The following is a 15,707-nucleotide window of genomic DNA, read 5'->3' on the forward strand; positions in this document are numbered from 1 at the left end:
TTCTCTATTCTGTTCCATTGATCTTCCTTTCTATTTTTGTGCCAGTACCATACTGTCTTGATCACTATGGCCTTGTAGTATAGTTTGAAGTCAGGAAGCCTGATTCCACCAACTCCATTTCTCCTTCTCAGGATTGCTTTGGCTATTCGGGGTCTTTTGCGTTTCCATACAAATCGTAAGATTTCTTGCTCTAGTTCTGTGAAAAATGTCATTGGTCATTTGATCGGGATTGCATTGAATGTGTAAATTGCTTTGGGTACTACAACCATTTTCACTATGTTGATTCTTCCAGTCCAGGAACATGGTATGTCCCTCCATCTGTTTGTGTCGTCTTTAATTTCTTTCATCAATGTCTTAAAGTTTTCTGCATACAGATCTTTTGCCTCCTTAGGCAGGTTTATTCCTAGGTATTTTATTCTTTTTGTTGCAATGGTGAATGGGAGAGTTTCCTTAATTTCTCTTTCTGCTCTTCCGTTGTTAGTGTATAGGAATGCAAGAGATTTCTGTGCATTAATTTTGTGTCCTGCTACTTTACTAAACTCATCAATTAGTGCTAGCAGTTTTCTGGTAGAGTCTTTAGGGTTTTCGATATATAATATCATGTCATCTGCAAAGAGTGACAATTTTACTTCTTCTTTTCCAATTTGGATTCCTTTAATTTCTTTTTCTTCTCTGATTGCTGTGGCTAACACTTCCAAAACTATGTTGAACAATAGTGGTGAGAGTGGACACCCTTGTCTTGTTCCTGTTCTTAGAGGGAATTCTTCCAGTTTTTCCCCATTGAGAACGATGTTGGCTTTTGGTTTTTCATATATGGCTTTTATTATGTTGAGGTAATTTCCTTCTATGCCCATTTTCTGGAGAGCTTTGATCATAAATGGATGTTGAACTTTGTCAAAAGCTTTTTCTGCATCTATTGAAATGATCATATGGTTTTTATCCTTCAATTTGTTGATATGATGTATCACGTTGATTGATTTGTGTATATTGAAGAATCCTTGCATCCCAGGGATAAACCCCACTTGATCATGGGGTATGTTTTTTCAATATGCTGTTGGAGTCTGTTAGCTAGTATTTTGTTGAGGATTTTTGCACCTATATTCATCAGTGATATTGGTCTGTAGTTTTCTTTTTTTGTGACATCTATGCCTGGTTTGGGTATCAGGGTGATGGTAGCCTCGTAGAATGAGTTTGGGAGTGTTCCGCCTTCTGCAATATTTTGGAAGAGTTTGAGAAGGATAGGTGTTAGCTCTTCTGGAAATGTTTGATAGAATTCACCCGTGAACCCATCTGGTCCTGGGCTTTTTTTTTTTTTTTTTTAGGATATTCAAGATATATTTTATTTTATTTTATTTTATTTTATTTTTTATTTATTTTTTTTTAAATTTTTTTATTTTTGGGGGTACACCGGGTTCAATCAACTGTTTTTATACACATATCCCCATATTCCCTCCCTACCTCGACGCCCCCTCCTCGAGTCCCCCCCATCCTCCCTGCCCCAGTCCTCCAAGGCATCTTCCATCCTCGAGTTGGGCTCCCTTTGTTATACAACAACTTCCCACTGACTATTTTACAGTTGGTAGTATACATATGTCTGTGCTACTCTCTCGCTTCTTCTCAGTTTCCCCTTCACCCCCCGCCCCCTCCCATACCTCGAGTTCTCCAGTCCATTCTCTGTATCTGCTTCCTTGTTCTTGTCACTGAGTTCATCAGTACCATTTTTAGATTCTGTATATGTGAGTTAGCATACAATATTTGTCCTTCTCTTTCTGACTTACTTCACTATGTATGACAGATTGTAGTTCTATCCACCTCATGACATATAGCTCCATCTCATCCCTTTTTATAGCTGAGTAATATTCCATTGTATATATATGCCACATCTTCTGTATCCATTCATTTGTTGATGGGCATTTAGGTTGCTTCCATGTCCTGGCTATTGTAAAGAGTGCTGCAATAAACATTATGGTACAAGTTTCTTTTGGGATTATGGTTTTCTTTGGGTATATGCCCAGGAGTGGGATGACTGGATCATATGGTAGTTCTATTTGTAGTTTTTTAAGGAACCTCCAAATTGTTTTCCATAGTGGTTGTACCAACTTACAGTCCCACCAACAGTGCAGGAGAGTTCCCTTTTCTCCACACCCTCTCCAACATTTGTTGTTTCCAGACTTTGTGATGATGGCCATTCTGATTGGTGTGAGGTGATACCTCATTGTGGCTTTGACTTGCATTTCTCTGATGATGAGTGATGTTGAGCATCTTTTCATGTGTTTGTTGGCCATCTGGATGTCTTCTTTGGAGAAATGTCTATTTAGGTCTTCTGCCCATTTGTGGATTGGGTTATTTGCTTTTTTGGTATGAAGCTGCATGAGCTGCTTGTATATTTTGGAGGTTAAACCTTTGTCCGTTGTTTCATAGGCAATTATTTTTTCCCATTCTGAGGGTTGCCTTTTAGTCTTGTTTATGGTTTCTTTTGCTGTGCAAAAGCTTTTAAGTTTCATGAGGTCCCATTCGTTTATTCTTGATTTTATTTCCATGATTCTAGGAGGTGGGTCAAAAAGGATGTTGCTTTGATGTATGTCAAAGAGTGTTCTGCCTATGTGTTCCTCTAGGAGTTTGATAGTGTCTGGCCTTACATGTAGGTCTTTAATCCATTTGGAGTTTATTTTTGTGTATGGTGTTAGGAAGTGTTCTAATTTCATTCTTTTACATGTTGCTGTCCAATTTTCCCAGCACCACTTATTGAAGAGGCTGTCTTTTTTCCATTGTATACTCGTGCCTCCTTTGTCAAAGATAAGGTGCCCATATGTGTTTGGGCTTACTTCTGAGTTCTGTATTCTATTCCATTGATCTTCCTTCCTATTTTTGTGCCAGTACCATACTGTCTTGATCACTATGGCCTTGTAGTACAGTTTGAAGTCAGGAAGCCTGATTCCACCAACTCCATTTTTCCTTCTCAAGATTGCTTTGGCTATTCGGGGTCTTTTGCGTTTCCATACAAATCGTAAGATTTCTTGCTCTAGTTCTGTGAAAAATGTCATTGGTCATTTGATCGGGATTGCATTGAATCTGTAAATTGCTTTGGGTAGTACAGTCATTTTCACGATGTTGATTCTTCCAATCCAGGAACATGGTATGTCCCTCCATCTGTTTGTGTCATCTTTGATTTCTTTCATCAATGTCTTAAAGTTTTCTGCATACAGGTCTTTTGCCTCCTTAGGCAGGTTTATTCCTAGGTATTTTATTCTTTTTGTTGCAATGGTGAATGGGAGAGTTTCCTTAATTTCTCTTTCTGCTCTTCCGTTGTTCGTGTATAGGAATGCAAGAGATTTCTGTGCATTAATTTTGTATCCTGCTACTTTACTAAACTCATCAATTAGTGCTAGCAGTTTTCTGGTAGAGTCTTTAGGGTTTTGTATATATAATATCATGTCATCTGCAAAGAGTGACAATTTTACTTCTTCTTTTCCAATTTGGATTCCTTTAATTTCTTTTTCTTCTCTGATTGCTGTGGCTAACACTTCCAAAACTATGTTGAACAATAGTGGTGAGAGTGGACACCCTTGTCTTGTTCCTGTTTTTAGGGGGAATTCTTCCAGTTTTTCTCCATTGAGAACAATGTTGGCTTTTGGTTTTTCATATATGGCTTTTATTATGTTGAGGTAGTTTCCTTCTATGCCCATTTTCTGGAGAGCTTTGATCATAAATGGATGTTGAACTTTGTCAAAAGCTTTTTCTGCATCTATTGAAATGATCATATGGTTTTTATCCTTCAGTTTGTTGATATGATGTATCACGTTGATTGATTTGCGTATATTGAAGAACCCTTGCATCCCAGGGATAAACCCCACTTGATCGTGGTGTATGATTTTTTTAATGTGCTGTTGGAGTCTGTTAGCTAGTATTTTGTTGAGGACTTTTGCATCTATATTCATCAGTGATATTGGTCTGTAGTTTTCTTTCTTTGTGACATCTTTGCCTGGTTTGGGTATCAGGGTGATGGTAGCCTCGTAGAATGAGTTTGGGAGTGCTCCGCCTTCTGCAATATTTTGGAAGAGTTTGAGAAGGATAGGTGTTAACTCTTCTCGAAATGTTTGATAGAATTCGCCTGTAAATCCATCTGGTCCTGGGCTTTTGTGTGTTGGGAGATTTTTAATCACTGCCTCAATTTCTGTACTTGTGATTGGTCTGTTCATGGTTTCTATTTCTTCCTGGTTCAGTCTTCGAAGATTGTATCTTTCTAAGAATGTATCCATTTCTTCCAGGTTATCCAATTGATTGGCATATAGTTGCTTGTAGTAGTCTCTCATGATGTTTTGTATTTCTGAGGTGTCCGTTGTGACTTCTCCTTTTTCATTTCTAATTCTGTTGATTTGCATCTTCTGCCTTTTTTTCTTGATGAGTCTGGCTAATGGTTTATCAATTTTGTTAATCTTCTCAAAGAACCAGCTTTTAGTTTTATTTATTTTTCTTATGGTTTCTTTCCTTTCTTTTTCATTTATTTCTGCTCTGATCTTTATGATTTCTTTCCTTCTGCTCACTTTGGGGTTTCTTTGTTCTTCTTTCTCTAGTTGTTTTAGGTGCAAGGTTAGCTTGTTTATTCGATCATTTTCTTGTTTCTTAATGTAGGACTGTATTGCTATAAACTTCCCTCTTAGAACTGCTTTTGCTGCGTCCCATAGGTTTTGGGTTGTTGTGTTTTCGTTGTCATTTGTTTCTAGATATTTTTTGATTTCCTCTTTGATTTCTGTAGTGATTCCTTGGTTGTTTAAGAGTGAATTGTTTAGCCTCCATGTGTTTGTATTTTTTGCAGTTTTTTTCCTGTAATTGATATCTAGTCTCATGGCGTTGTGGTCTGAGAAGATGCTTGATATGATTTCAATTTTCTTGAATTTGCTGAGGTTTGATTTGTGACCCAAAATGTGATCTATCCTGGAAAATGTTCCGTGTGCACTTGAGAAGAAAGTGTAGTCTGTCGTTTTTGGATGGAATGTCCTATAAATATCAATGAAGTCGAGCTGGTCTAATGTGTCATTTAAAGCTTGTGTGTCTTTATTTATTTTCTGTTTGGATGATCTGTCCATTGATGTAAGTGGGGTGTTCAAGTCTCCCACTATTATTGTGTTACTGTCGATGTCCCCTTTTATAGCTGTTAGCATTTGCCTTATGTATTGAGGTGCTCCTATATTGGGGGCATAGATATTTACCATTGTGATATGTTCTTCTTGGATGGATCCCTTGATCATTATGTAGTGCCCTTCCTTGTCTCTTGTAATAGTCTTTACTTTCAAGTCTAATTTGTCTGATATGAGTATTGCTACTCCAGCTTTCTTTTGACTTCCATTTGCATGGAATATCTTTTTCCAACCCTTCACTTTCAGTCTATATGTATCCCTTGGTCTGAAGTGGGTTTCTTGTAGGCAGCATATACAAGGGTCTTGTTTCTGTATCCATTCAGCCAGTCTGTGTCTTTTGGTTGGAGCATTTAATCCAGTTACATTTAAAGTGATTATTGACATGTGTGTTCCAATTACCATTTTCTGAATTGTTTTGAGTTTGTATTTGTAGGTGTTTTCCTTTCCTTGTGTTTCCTACTTAGAGAAGTTCCTTTAGCACTTGTTGTAAGGCTGGTTTGGTGGTGCTGAATTCTCTTAACTTTTGCTTGTCTGGAAAGCTTTTGATTTCTCCCTCAAATCTGAATGAGATTCTTGCTGGGTAGAGTATTCTTGGCTGTAGGTTTCTCTCTTTCAGGACTTTCAGTATATCCTGCCATTCCCTTCTGGCCTGCAGAGTTTCTGTGGAAAGGTCAGCTGTTATCCTGATGGGTTTTCCCTTATATGTTGTTTGTTGCTTTTCTCTTGCTGCTTTTAATATTTTTTCTTTGTGTTTAATTGTCATTAGTTTGATTAATATGTGTCTTGGTGTATTTCTCCTTGGGTTTATTCTGTATGGGACTCTCTGTGCTTCTTGGACTTGGTGAATTATTTCCTTTCCCATGTTGGGGAAGTTTTCCACTAGAACCTCTTCAAAGATTTTCTCAGACCCTTTCTTGTTTTCTTCTTCTTCTGGGATGCCTATAATTCGAATGTTGGTACGTTTAAGGTTATCACTGAGGTCTCTGAAGCTGTCTTCTAGTCTTTTTATTTTTTTTTTCTTTTTCCTGCTCTGTGGCATTTATTTCTCCCATTCTATCTTCCAACTCACTTATTCGTTCTTCTGCCTCAGTCATTCTGCTGGTTATAGCATCTAGAGTATTTTTAATTTCAGTTATTTTGTTATCCATTGCTGTTTGTTTTTCTGAGTTCTTATGAACTGTTTCTTGTACTTTCTCTATTTTGTTATCGAGATTTTTTATCATTTTTACTATCATTACTCTAAATTCTTTTTCAGGCATTTTTCCTATTTCCTCCTCATTTATTTGGTCTTGTGGGTTTTTTTCCTGCTCCTTTGCCTGCATGGGGTTTCTTTGTTTCCTCATGGTTGTCCAAGCTTTTGGGGTTGCTTGTCCTGGTGATAGAGGTGTTTATAGAAGACTGTCCAAGCCTCAGACTAATGTCCAAGTATTGGATTAAACGAATATTCAGTCTAGGAAACACATACATGTATAAGACACACAATTACTGAATCCGTTAGTACATAAGGCTCTAGAAAGACCTGACAGAACCCCAGTGTGCTATCAGATATTCAAAGAGAAACCCTGCAGAAATTGACAACTGAAACTGAACAAATCAGAGACAAAAGCAAAAGCAAACAAACAACAAATAACACCCTACACATACAAACATCAATCCAGGGAGATTTTGTAAGCTAGGATCAAATATAGAAATGAGCTGGAGTACCACCAGAGAGAATGGAGATTCTCAGAATGTAATTAGACAACTGTACTAAGAACTAAGATAAAGACAAAAACCTAATATTAATACCAAGGCAGTGCATCATCTGGAGAATAGAGCAAGGAGTCTGATGAGACCAATAGTGTTGCTTATAAGTATGTTAATATAAAATACACTTAAAATGGCTGGAAGAAAGGGGAACAGAAGAGTGTAATGTGGTTGGAAATATGCAAAGAAAAAGAAAGGAATAGAAGTGTATAAAAGAAAGGGATGAAAGGAAAGTATGAAAGATATTTTGTCCGTACTACCAAAAACTTAGCTAGATATAGAAGTATATAAAAAGGCAAAAAAAAAAAAAAAAAGAATAAAAAATATCCTTAAAAAATTATGTTGTAAAACTTGTAGATCCCTTAGGGCTAAGATCGTATTTAGTAAATCAAAAGAAAATAAAAATAAAAAAAATAAAAAAAAATAAAACAAAACAAAACAAAAAAAAAATCCAGTACTGATCCCGGAATGGACCAGTTCAATAGGTATTGATACTACTATTTCTGTTTCCTTAGCGTCTCATTTGTAAGTGTCCTTCTCCTTGCCTTGGGTTTCCTTTATTGTTCGTCTGTAAGCCTCGGTGTGTGGGGAGGGAGAGGGTACAATAGTGGCTCCTTCTCCTGGGAGTGAGTGAGCAGTGGCGCACTGATGTTTCAGTCAGGCTTGGAGGTGCCTGTTGCAGAGGGACGCTGGTGGCTCAGGCGTACACCGAAAGTCTTAGAGTTGGGCCTCTCTCAGGGTTTTTTCTTTTTGATGCTGTTTTTTTTTTTTTTTCTCTCGGCAGCCTCCCTGCTGCTGGCGTTGCAAGGAGTTTTAATCTAGCCCCGCCCGAGTGCCTGAGGGCGCTTGTTATCCCTGAGCTCTTTAGGTGGCCCGCAGGGCGTCTCTCCCCTGCCTGTTGCAGAGGCACCGAAAGAGAGGGAGAGGCTACGCGCGCGGCTCCTCCCCCTCGCCCGGGAGCCTGCAGCCTCCAGCCGCCATCATGGCCGGGCAGCTCTCAGGGACCGGCACTCCTCTCCGCGGACCTCCTCCCTCCTGTCCTCTCGGTCCGTCACCCTACCGGCAACAATGTTTCTCCCCCTGAACCAGCTCTCTGGTTCCCACGCTCCCGCTCCTGGACCCTCCGTTCAGCCGCGGATCGATGTCTCGGTCCGGGAACGCTGAGCTGCGCTGCGGACCCTCCGTATGTTTCTCACTCCCTCCCGTCTGCCACAGCTCCGCCGCTTCACCCTCTTTGAGGCCTCGTAGATGCCTCCCTACCGGCTATGTCGGGCTCCCCGCAGCCCTTTCTGGTGTCCGAGGCCGTCTGCTGGTGTTCAGCTGGTTCTCTATGGGAATGACTGCGTCCTTCCGTGCATTCCCAATGCATCTGTGGAGAGGGATGCGCTCCACGTCTCTCTACTTCGCCGCCATCTTTTTTCCCATCTGGTCCTGGGCTTTTGTGTGTTGGGAGATTTTTAATCACTGCCTCAATTTCCATACTTGTGATTGGTCTGTTCATGGTTTCTATTTCTTCCTGGTTCAGTCTTCGAAGATTGTATTTTTCTAAGAATTTATCCATTTCTTCCAGGTTATCCAATTGATTGGCATATAGTTGCTTGTAGTAGTTTCTCATGATGTTTTGTATGTCTGAGGTGTCCGTTGTGACTTCTCCTTTTTCATTTCTAATTCTGTGGATTTGCATCTTCTGCCTTTTTTTCTTGATGAGTCTGGCTAATGGTTTATCAATTTTGTTAATCTTCTCAAAGAACCAGCTTTTAGTTTTATTTATTTTTGCTATGGTTTCTTTCCTTTCTTTTTCATTTATTTCTGCTCTCATCTTTATGATTTCTTTCCTTCTGCTCACTTTGGGATTTCTTTGTTCTTCTTTCTCTAGTTGTTTTAGGTGTAAGGTTAGGTTGCTTATTCGATAATTTTCTTGTTTCTTAAGGTAGGACTGTATTGCTATAAACTTCCCTCTTAGAACTGCTTTTGCTGCGTCCCATAGGTTTTGGGTTGTTGTGTTCTCATTGTCATTTGTTTCTAGATATTTTTTGATTTCTTCTTTGATTTCTTTAGTGATTCCTTGGTTGTTTAAGAGTGAATTGTTTAGCCTCCATGTGTTTGTATTTTTTGCATTTTTTTCCCTGTAATTGATATCTAATCTCATGGTGTTGTGGTCTGAGAAGATGCTTGATATGATTCCAATTTTCTTGAATTTGCTGAGGTTTGATTTGTGACCCAAGATGTGATCTATCCTGGAAAATGTTCCGTGTGCACTTGAGAAGAAAGTGTAGTGTGTCATTGTTGGATGGAATGTCCTATAAATATCAATGAAGTCGAGATGGTCTAATGTGTCATTTAAAGCTTATGTGTCTTTATTTATTTTCTGTTTGGATGATCTGTCCATTGATGTAAGTGGGGTGTTCAAGTCTCCCACTATGATTGTGTTCCTATCGATGTCCCCTTTTATAGCTGTTAGCATTTGCCTTATGTATTGAGGTGCTCCTATATTGGGGGCATAGATATTTACCATTGTGATATGTTCTTCTTGGATGGATCCCTTGATCATTATGTAGTGCCCTTCCTTGTCTCTTGTAATAGTCTTTACTTTCAAGTCTAATTTGTCTGATATGAGTATTGCTACTCCAGCTTTCTTTTGACTTCCATTTGCATGGAATATCTTTTCCTATCCCTTGACTTTCAGTCTGTATGTATCCCTTGGTCTGAAGTGGGTTTCTTGTAGGCAGCATATACAAGGGTCTTGTTTCTGTATCCATTCAGCCAGTCTGTGTCTTTTGGTTGGAGCATTTAATCCAGTTACATTTAAGGTGATTATTGACATGTGTGTTCCAATTACCATTTTCTGAATTGTTTTGGGTTTGTATTTGTAGGTGTTTTCCTTCTCCTGTGTTTCCTACTTAGAGAAGTTCCTTTAGCACTTGTTGTAAGGCTGGTTTGGTGGTGCTGAATTCTCTTAACTTTTGCTTGTCTGGAAAGCTTTTGATTTCTCCCTCAAATCTGAATGAGATTCTTGCTGGGTAGAGTATTCTTGGCTGTAGGTTTCTCTCTTTCAGGACTTTCAGTATATCCTGCCATTCCCTTCTGGCCTTCAGAGTTTCTGTGGAAAGGTCAGCTGTTATCCTGATGGGTTTTCCCTTATATGTTGTTTGTTGCTTTTCTCTTGCTGCTTTTAATATTTTTTCTTTGTGTTTAATTGTCGTTAGTTTGATTAATATGTGTCTTGGTGTATTTCTCCTTGGGTTTATTCTGTATGGGACTCTCTGTGCTTCTTGGACTTGGTGAATTATTTCCTTTCCCATGTTGGGGAAGTTTTCCACTAGAACCTCTTCAAAGATTTTCTCAGACCCTTTCTTGTTTTCTTCTTCTTCTGGGATGCCTATAATTGTAATGTTGGTACACTTAATGTTATCACTAGGTCTCTGATACTGTCTTCTATTATTTCGATTCTTTTTTCTTTTTCCTGCTCTGTGGCACTTATTTCCCCCTTTCTCTCTTACAACTCACTTATTTGTCCTTCTGCCTCAGTCATTCTGCTGGTTATAGTATCTAGAGTATTTTTAATTTCAGTTATTTTGTTATCCATTGCTGTTTGATTTTCTGAGTTCTTATGACCTGTTTCTTGTACTTTCTCTATTTTGTTATCGAGATTTTTTATCATTTTTACTATCATTACTCTAAATTCTTTTTCAGGCATTTTTCCTATTTCCTCCTCATTTATTTGGTCTTGTGGGTTTTTTTCCTGCTCCTTTGCCTGCATGGGGTTTCTTTGTTTCCTCATGGTTGTCCAAACTTTTGGGGTTGCTTGTCCTGGCGATAGAGGTGTTTATAGAAGACTGTCCAAGCCTCAGACTAATGTCCAAGTATTGGATTAAACAAATATTAAGTCTAGGAAACACATACATGTATAAGACACACAATTACTGAATCCATTAGGACATAAGGCTCTAGAAAGACATGACAGAACCCCAGTGTGCTATCAGATATTCAAAGAGAAACCCAGCAGAATTTGACAACTGAAACAGAACAAATCAGAGACAAAAGCAAAAGCAAACAAACAAACAAATAACACCTTACACATACAAACATTAATCCGGGGAGATTTTTGTAAGCTAGGATCAAATATAGAAAAGAGCCAGAGTACCACCAGAGAGAATGGAGATTCTCAGAATGTAATTAGACAACTGTACTAAGAACTAATATAAGGACAAAAGCCTAATATTAAATACCAAGGCAGTGTGTCATCTGGAGAATAGAGCAAGGAGTCTGAGCAGACCTATAGTGTTGCTTATAAGTATGTTAAGATAAAATACACTTAAAATGGCTGGAAGAAAGGGGGACAGAAGAGCGTAATGTGGTTGGAAATATGCAAATAAAAAGGAATAGAAATGTATAAAAGATAGGGATGAAAGGAAAGTATGAGAGATACATTGTCCATACTACCAAAAACTTAGCTAGATATAGAAGTATATAAAAAGGCAAAAAAAAAAAAAAGAATAAAAAATATCATTAAAAATATGTTATAAAACTTGTAGATCTCTTAGGGCTAAGATCGTATTTAATAAAGAAAAAAAAAAAAAAACAAAAGAGAGAGAAAAAGCAAAAAAAAAAGAAGAAAAAAAAATCCAGAACTGATCCCAGAATGGACCAGTTCAATAGGAATTGATACTACTATTTCTGTTTCCTTAGCATCTCAGCTGTAAGTGTCCTTCTCCTTGCCTTGGGTTTTTTTGCATTATTCTGTGACCAGCAGAGGTTCCTTTATTGTTCATCTGTAAGCGACGGTGTGTGGGGAGGGAGAGGGTACAATAGTGGCTCCTTCGCCTGGGAGTGAGTGAGCTGTGGCGCACTGTTGTTTCAGTCGGGCTTGGAGGTGCCTGTTGCAGAGGGACACAGGTGGCTCAGGCGTAAACAGAAAGTCTTAGAGTTGGGCCTCCCTCGGGTTTTTTTTTTTTTTGTTGCAGTTGTTGTTGTTTTTTTTTTCTCTTGGCAGCCTCCCTGCTGCTGGCCTTGCAAGGGGTTTTAATCTAGCCCCGCCCGAGTGCCTGAGGGTGCTTGTTATCCCTGAGCCCCTTAGGTGGCCCATGGGCATCTCTCCACTGCCTGTTGCAGAGGCGCCAAAAGAGAGAGAGAGGCTACGTGCGCGGCTCCTCCCCCCCGCCCGTGAGCCTGCAGCCTCCAGCCGCCATCATGGCCGGGTAGCTCTCAGGGGCAGGCACTCCTTTCCGTGGACCTCCTCCCTCCTGTCCTCTCGGTCCCTCACCCTACCAGCAACAATGTTTCTCACCCTGAACCGGCTCTCCGTTTCCCACACTCCTGCTCCCGGACCCTCCATTCAGCTGCGGATCAACGTCACGGTCCGGGAACGCTGAGCTGCGCTGCGGACCCTCCGTATGTTTCTCACTCCCTCCCGTCTGCCACAGCTTCGCCGCCGCTTCGCCCTCTTGAGCCATCGTAGATGCCTCACTACCGGCTATGTCGGGCTCCCCGCGGTCCTTTCTGATGTCTGAGGCCGTTTGCTGGTGTTCAGCTGGTTCTCTGTGGGAATTACTGCGTCCTTCCATGCATTCCCAATGCCTCTGTGGAGAGGGATGCACTCCACGTCCCTCTGCTTCGCCGCCATCTTTTCCTATCCTATATGAGTATTTTCAATGACAGAGATTGTAGATGAAAAATTGTAGAAGTCCTTTGGAAAGGATTTTATTTTGTTTCTTCTATTTAGGGATAGATTCCGGGATAGATGACCTTATTTAACTCATTCTTAGGGCAACGCATGGCTTAAAAATTGTGGCATTGTCAGAAGCAGAACTCTCCATGGAGAAGGTGATGGTAATGATAACTTTACTGCTATGTTGCAGCTTTCATCTCAGACACCATCGCTAGGTTATTACCTAGCGAAATATAATTTTCTGTTCTTCAACCCTACCAACCCTCTGATCATTGCAGTTTCTGCAGAAAACCAGACTCAGGTGAAGCGCCAGTGTAATGACTTCGAGTCTGAACCAGCAGTTTCCGCAGCCTCAGAGGAGAGCCCCGCCAACTGCTCAGGTGAGGGGTGCCACAGGACCCGAGGACCCTTCTCATTCCCTGTGTCAGGGCCCCACTGTCCCATTTCACTCTCCTCAGACAGCAGACAGCTCCGCCTGGTGGACGGGGATGGTCACTGCGCCGGGAGAGTGGAGATCCTTCACCAGGGCTCCTGGGGCACCATCTGTGATGATGGCTGGGACCTGGACGATGCCCACGTGGTGTGCAGGCAGCTGGGCTGTGGAGAAGCCCTCAATGCCACGGTGTCTGCTCACTTCGGAGAGGGATCAGGGCCCATCTGGCTGGACGACCTGAATTGCACAGGAGAGGAGTCCCACGTGTGGAAGTGCCCTTCCCAGGGCTGGGGGCGGCACAACTGCAGACACAAGCAGGACGCAGGGGTCATCTGCTCAGGTCTGTGCTGCACACTGTCCACAGGCTGGGGGAGGGGGTGGGGGCCTGGAGGTCCGGAGTCTGAGCCTTGAGGGAGAATTGCCAAAAGGACTAGAGAAGGATGCTTCCTCCCATGCAGCCTTGTCTTTCCAACAGACATGAAGATTAGGTGCTTTCACTTCCTCCTGCAGCAGCTGAGGTTCTGGTCCTTTCTTCTCAGCAATATTTTCTGTCAGAGTCATTTCTTACAGTTTCCACTTGAAAGCAAGGCTCTCTCTTCAGTTACATATGGTGCAGAAAACTTAAACCCACGGCACTAGTTTCTGTTTGCTTCTGTAACAAATTACCACATAATTAGTGGTTTAAAACAACATGTATTTATTGCCTTACAATTCTGTAGGTTTCATGTTCAACAGAGATCTCACTGGGCTGGAATCAAGCTTTCAGCAGGGCCACACCACTTCTGAGTCTCTGGGAAGAATCCGTTTCTTATCTCTTCAAGCCTCTGGAAACTGCCTGCTTTCCTTGGCTCATAGCTGCCTTCATTCATCATCAGACCAGCAGTGCTGCGTGTCTCTAACCATTATCACAGTCACATCTCCCTCCAGCCAGAGCCAGGAAGGGTATTCCACTTTTAAGGATAGTGGGTCTAAGGATGTGATTAGACTGGGCTCTCGTGGTTAATCTCACCATCCCAAAGTCCTTAGGTTAATCATATCTTTGAAGTGATTTTTGCTAGAGAAGCTAATATATTCACAGGTTCCAGGGATTTGGATGTGGACATTTGTGGGTCCACTCTTCTGCCTACCTCCCCAATGTCCATATCACATCCCTTTCACACACTCTTTTAGAGGTTTTGTCGAGAAGTTGGATTCAGCTCCCCGTCTCTGCAGGTTGGTCTTCCTCTTAGTTCGTATCCACTGCATCACGGTGGTAAAAATAGAAAGGGTGACTCAAATGGACAAAACCAGGTAAAAAGAAGACAAATTTCAGTCTTGTCGTCTAGTGGGTGTCTCCTCACTTGGGTCAGGGGTGAATGTTCTCAATTTATTGAGGAGAGAGAAAAACCCAAAGCACTGAGTGGAGTGCTCACTGTGTCCTGTTTCCTTCCTTTCAATCTCAGAGTTCCTGGCCCTCAGGATGGTGAGCGAGGACCAGGAGTGTGCTGGGTGGCTGGAAGTTTTCTACAACGGGACTTGGGGCAGTGTCTGCCACAGCCCCATGGAAGACATCACTGTGTCCATCATCTGCAGACAACTTGGCTGTGGGGACAGTGGAACCCTCAACTCTTCTGTTGCTCTTAGGGAAGGTTCTAGACCCCGGTGGGTAGATGAAATCCAGTGCCGGAAAACTGATACCTCTCTCTGGCAGTGTCCTTCTGACCCTTGGAAATACAGTTCGTGCTCTTCAAGGGAGGAAGCCTATATCTCCTGTGCAGGTGATGACTTATTGTCTGTTTCTGTGTCTGTCCCAACCCTATAGAATGTTAGTAGTGAGAGTTTATATTTAGAAATCTGAGTGGTGAGTTTAAGTTGAGTCTACAAAATGAAGTTTGGAAGGAGCTGATTTAATCCGCATGTTTCAGCCTTGATTTTTGAAATGTTTAATGAATATGTAATTCACAGAATATTAGTTTCAGGTATAGAATGTAATACTTATATATTTGTACATATTGCTAAGTGATCACCACAAGCCCAGTAATATCCGTCACCATATATATTTACAATTTTTTTCTTCTGATGTGAACTTTCAAGATGCATTTTCTTACCAACTTTCAAATATACAATACAGTGTTAACTGTAGACACTGTGCTATACATTACATCCTCATGACATTTATTTTAGAACTGGAGGTTTATACCTTCTGACTACCTTCACCCATTTTGCCCACACCAACCCACCTCTGGCAACAACCAAACTGTTGTCTGTATCTCTGAACTCTTTATTTATTTATTTAATTTATTTTTAAGAATCCACGTACAAATGAGATCATATTTTTCTTTCTGTTTGGTTTATTTCACTTAACATAATGCCCTTATGGTCCATCCATGTTGTTGCCAATGGCAAGACTTTCTTCTTTTTTATTGCTGGATGTATGTGCATATCACATTTTCTTTATCCATTCATCTATCAATGAAGATTTACGTTATTTGGCTTTTGTAAATAATGCTGCAATGACACATATCTTTTCAAGTTAGTGTTTTCATTGCCTTCAGATAAATACCCAAAAGTGAGATTGCTAAATCACATGGCAACTCTATTTTTAATTTTTGAGGAATATCAACACTGTTTTCCATAGGGGCTGCACCAATTTACCTTCCCCCCAGCTGTGCACAAGCTTACTCTTCTCTTCATATCCTCACCAACTCTTATTATTGCTTGTCTTTTTGATGAAAGGAATTCT

At 40.7% G+C, this 15,707-nt stretch overlaps 1 protein-coding gene across 1 annotated transcript in view; it reads left to right on the top strand.

The window, feature by feature from the left end:
- The window catches only part of LOC130843078 (antigen WC1.1-like), a 62,771-nt gene that overhangs the window by 26,492 nt on the left and 20,572 nt on the right, over positions 1–15,707 (top strand). The window contains exons 5-7 of the mRNA XM_057719734.1: positions 12,840–12,932; positions 13,011–13,325; positions 14,428–14,742. Of these exons, the coding sequence (XP_057575717.1) occupies positions 12,840–12,932; positions 13,011–13,325; positions 14,428–14,742 (723 nt within the window). The remainder of the gene's footprint in view (positions 1–12,839; positions 12,933–13,010; positions 13,326–14,427; positions 14,743–15,707) is intronic.

Source organism: Hippopotamus amphibius, unplaced genomic scaffold, assembly GCF_030028045.1.
Source record: "Hippopotamus amphibius kiboko isolate mHipAmp2 unplaced genomic scaffold, mHipAmp2.hap2 H_2, whole genome shotgun sequence".
Lineage (NCBI taxonomy): Eukaryota > Metazoa > Chordata > Mammalia > Artiodactyla > Hippopotamidae > Hippopotamus > Hippopotamus amphibius.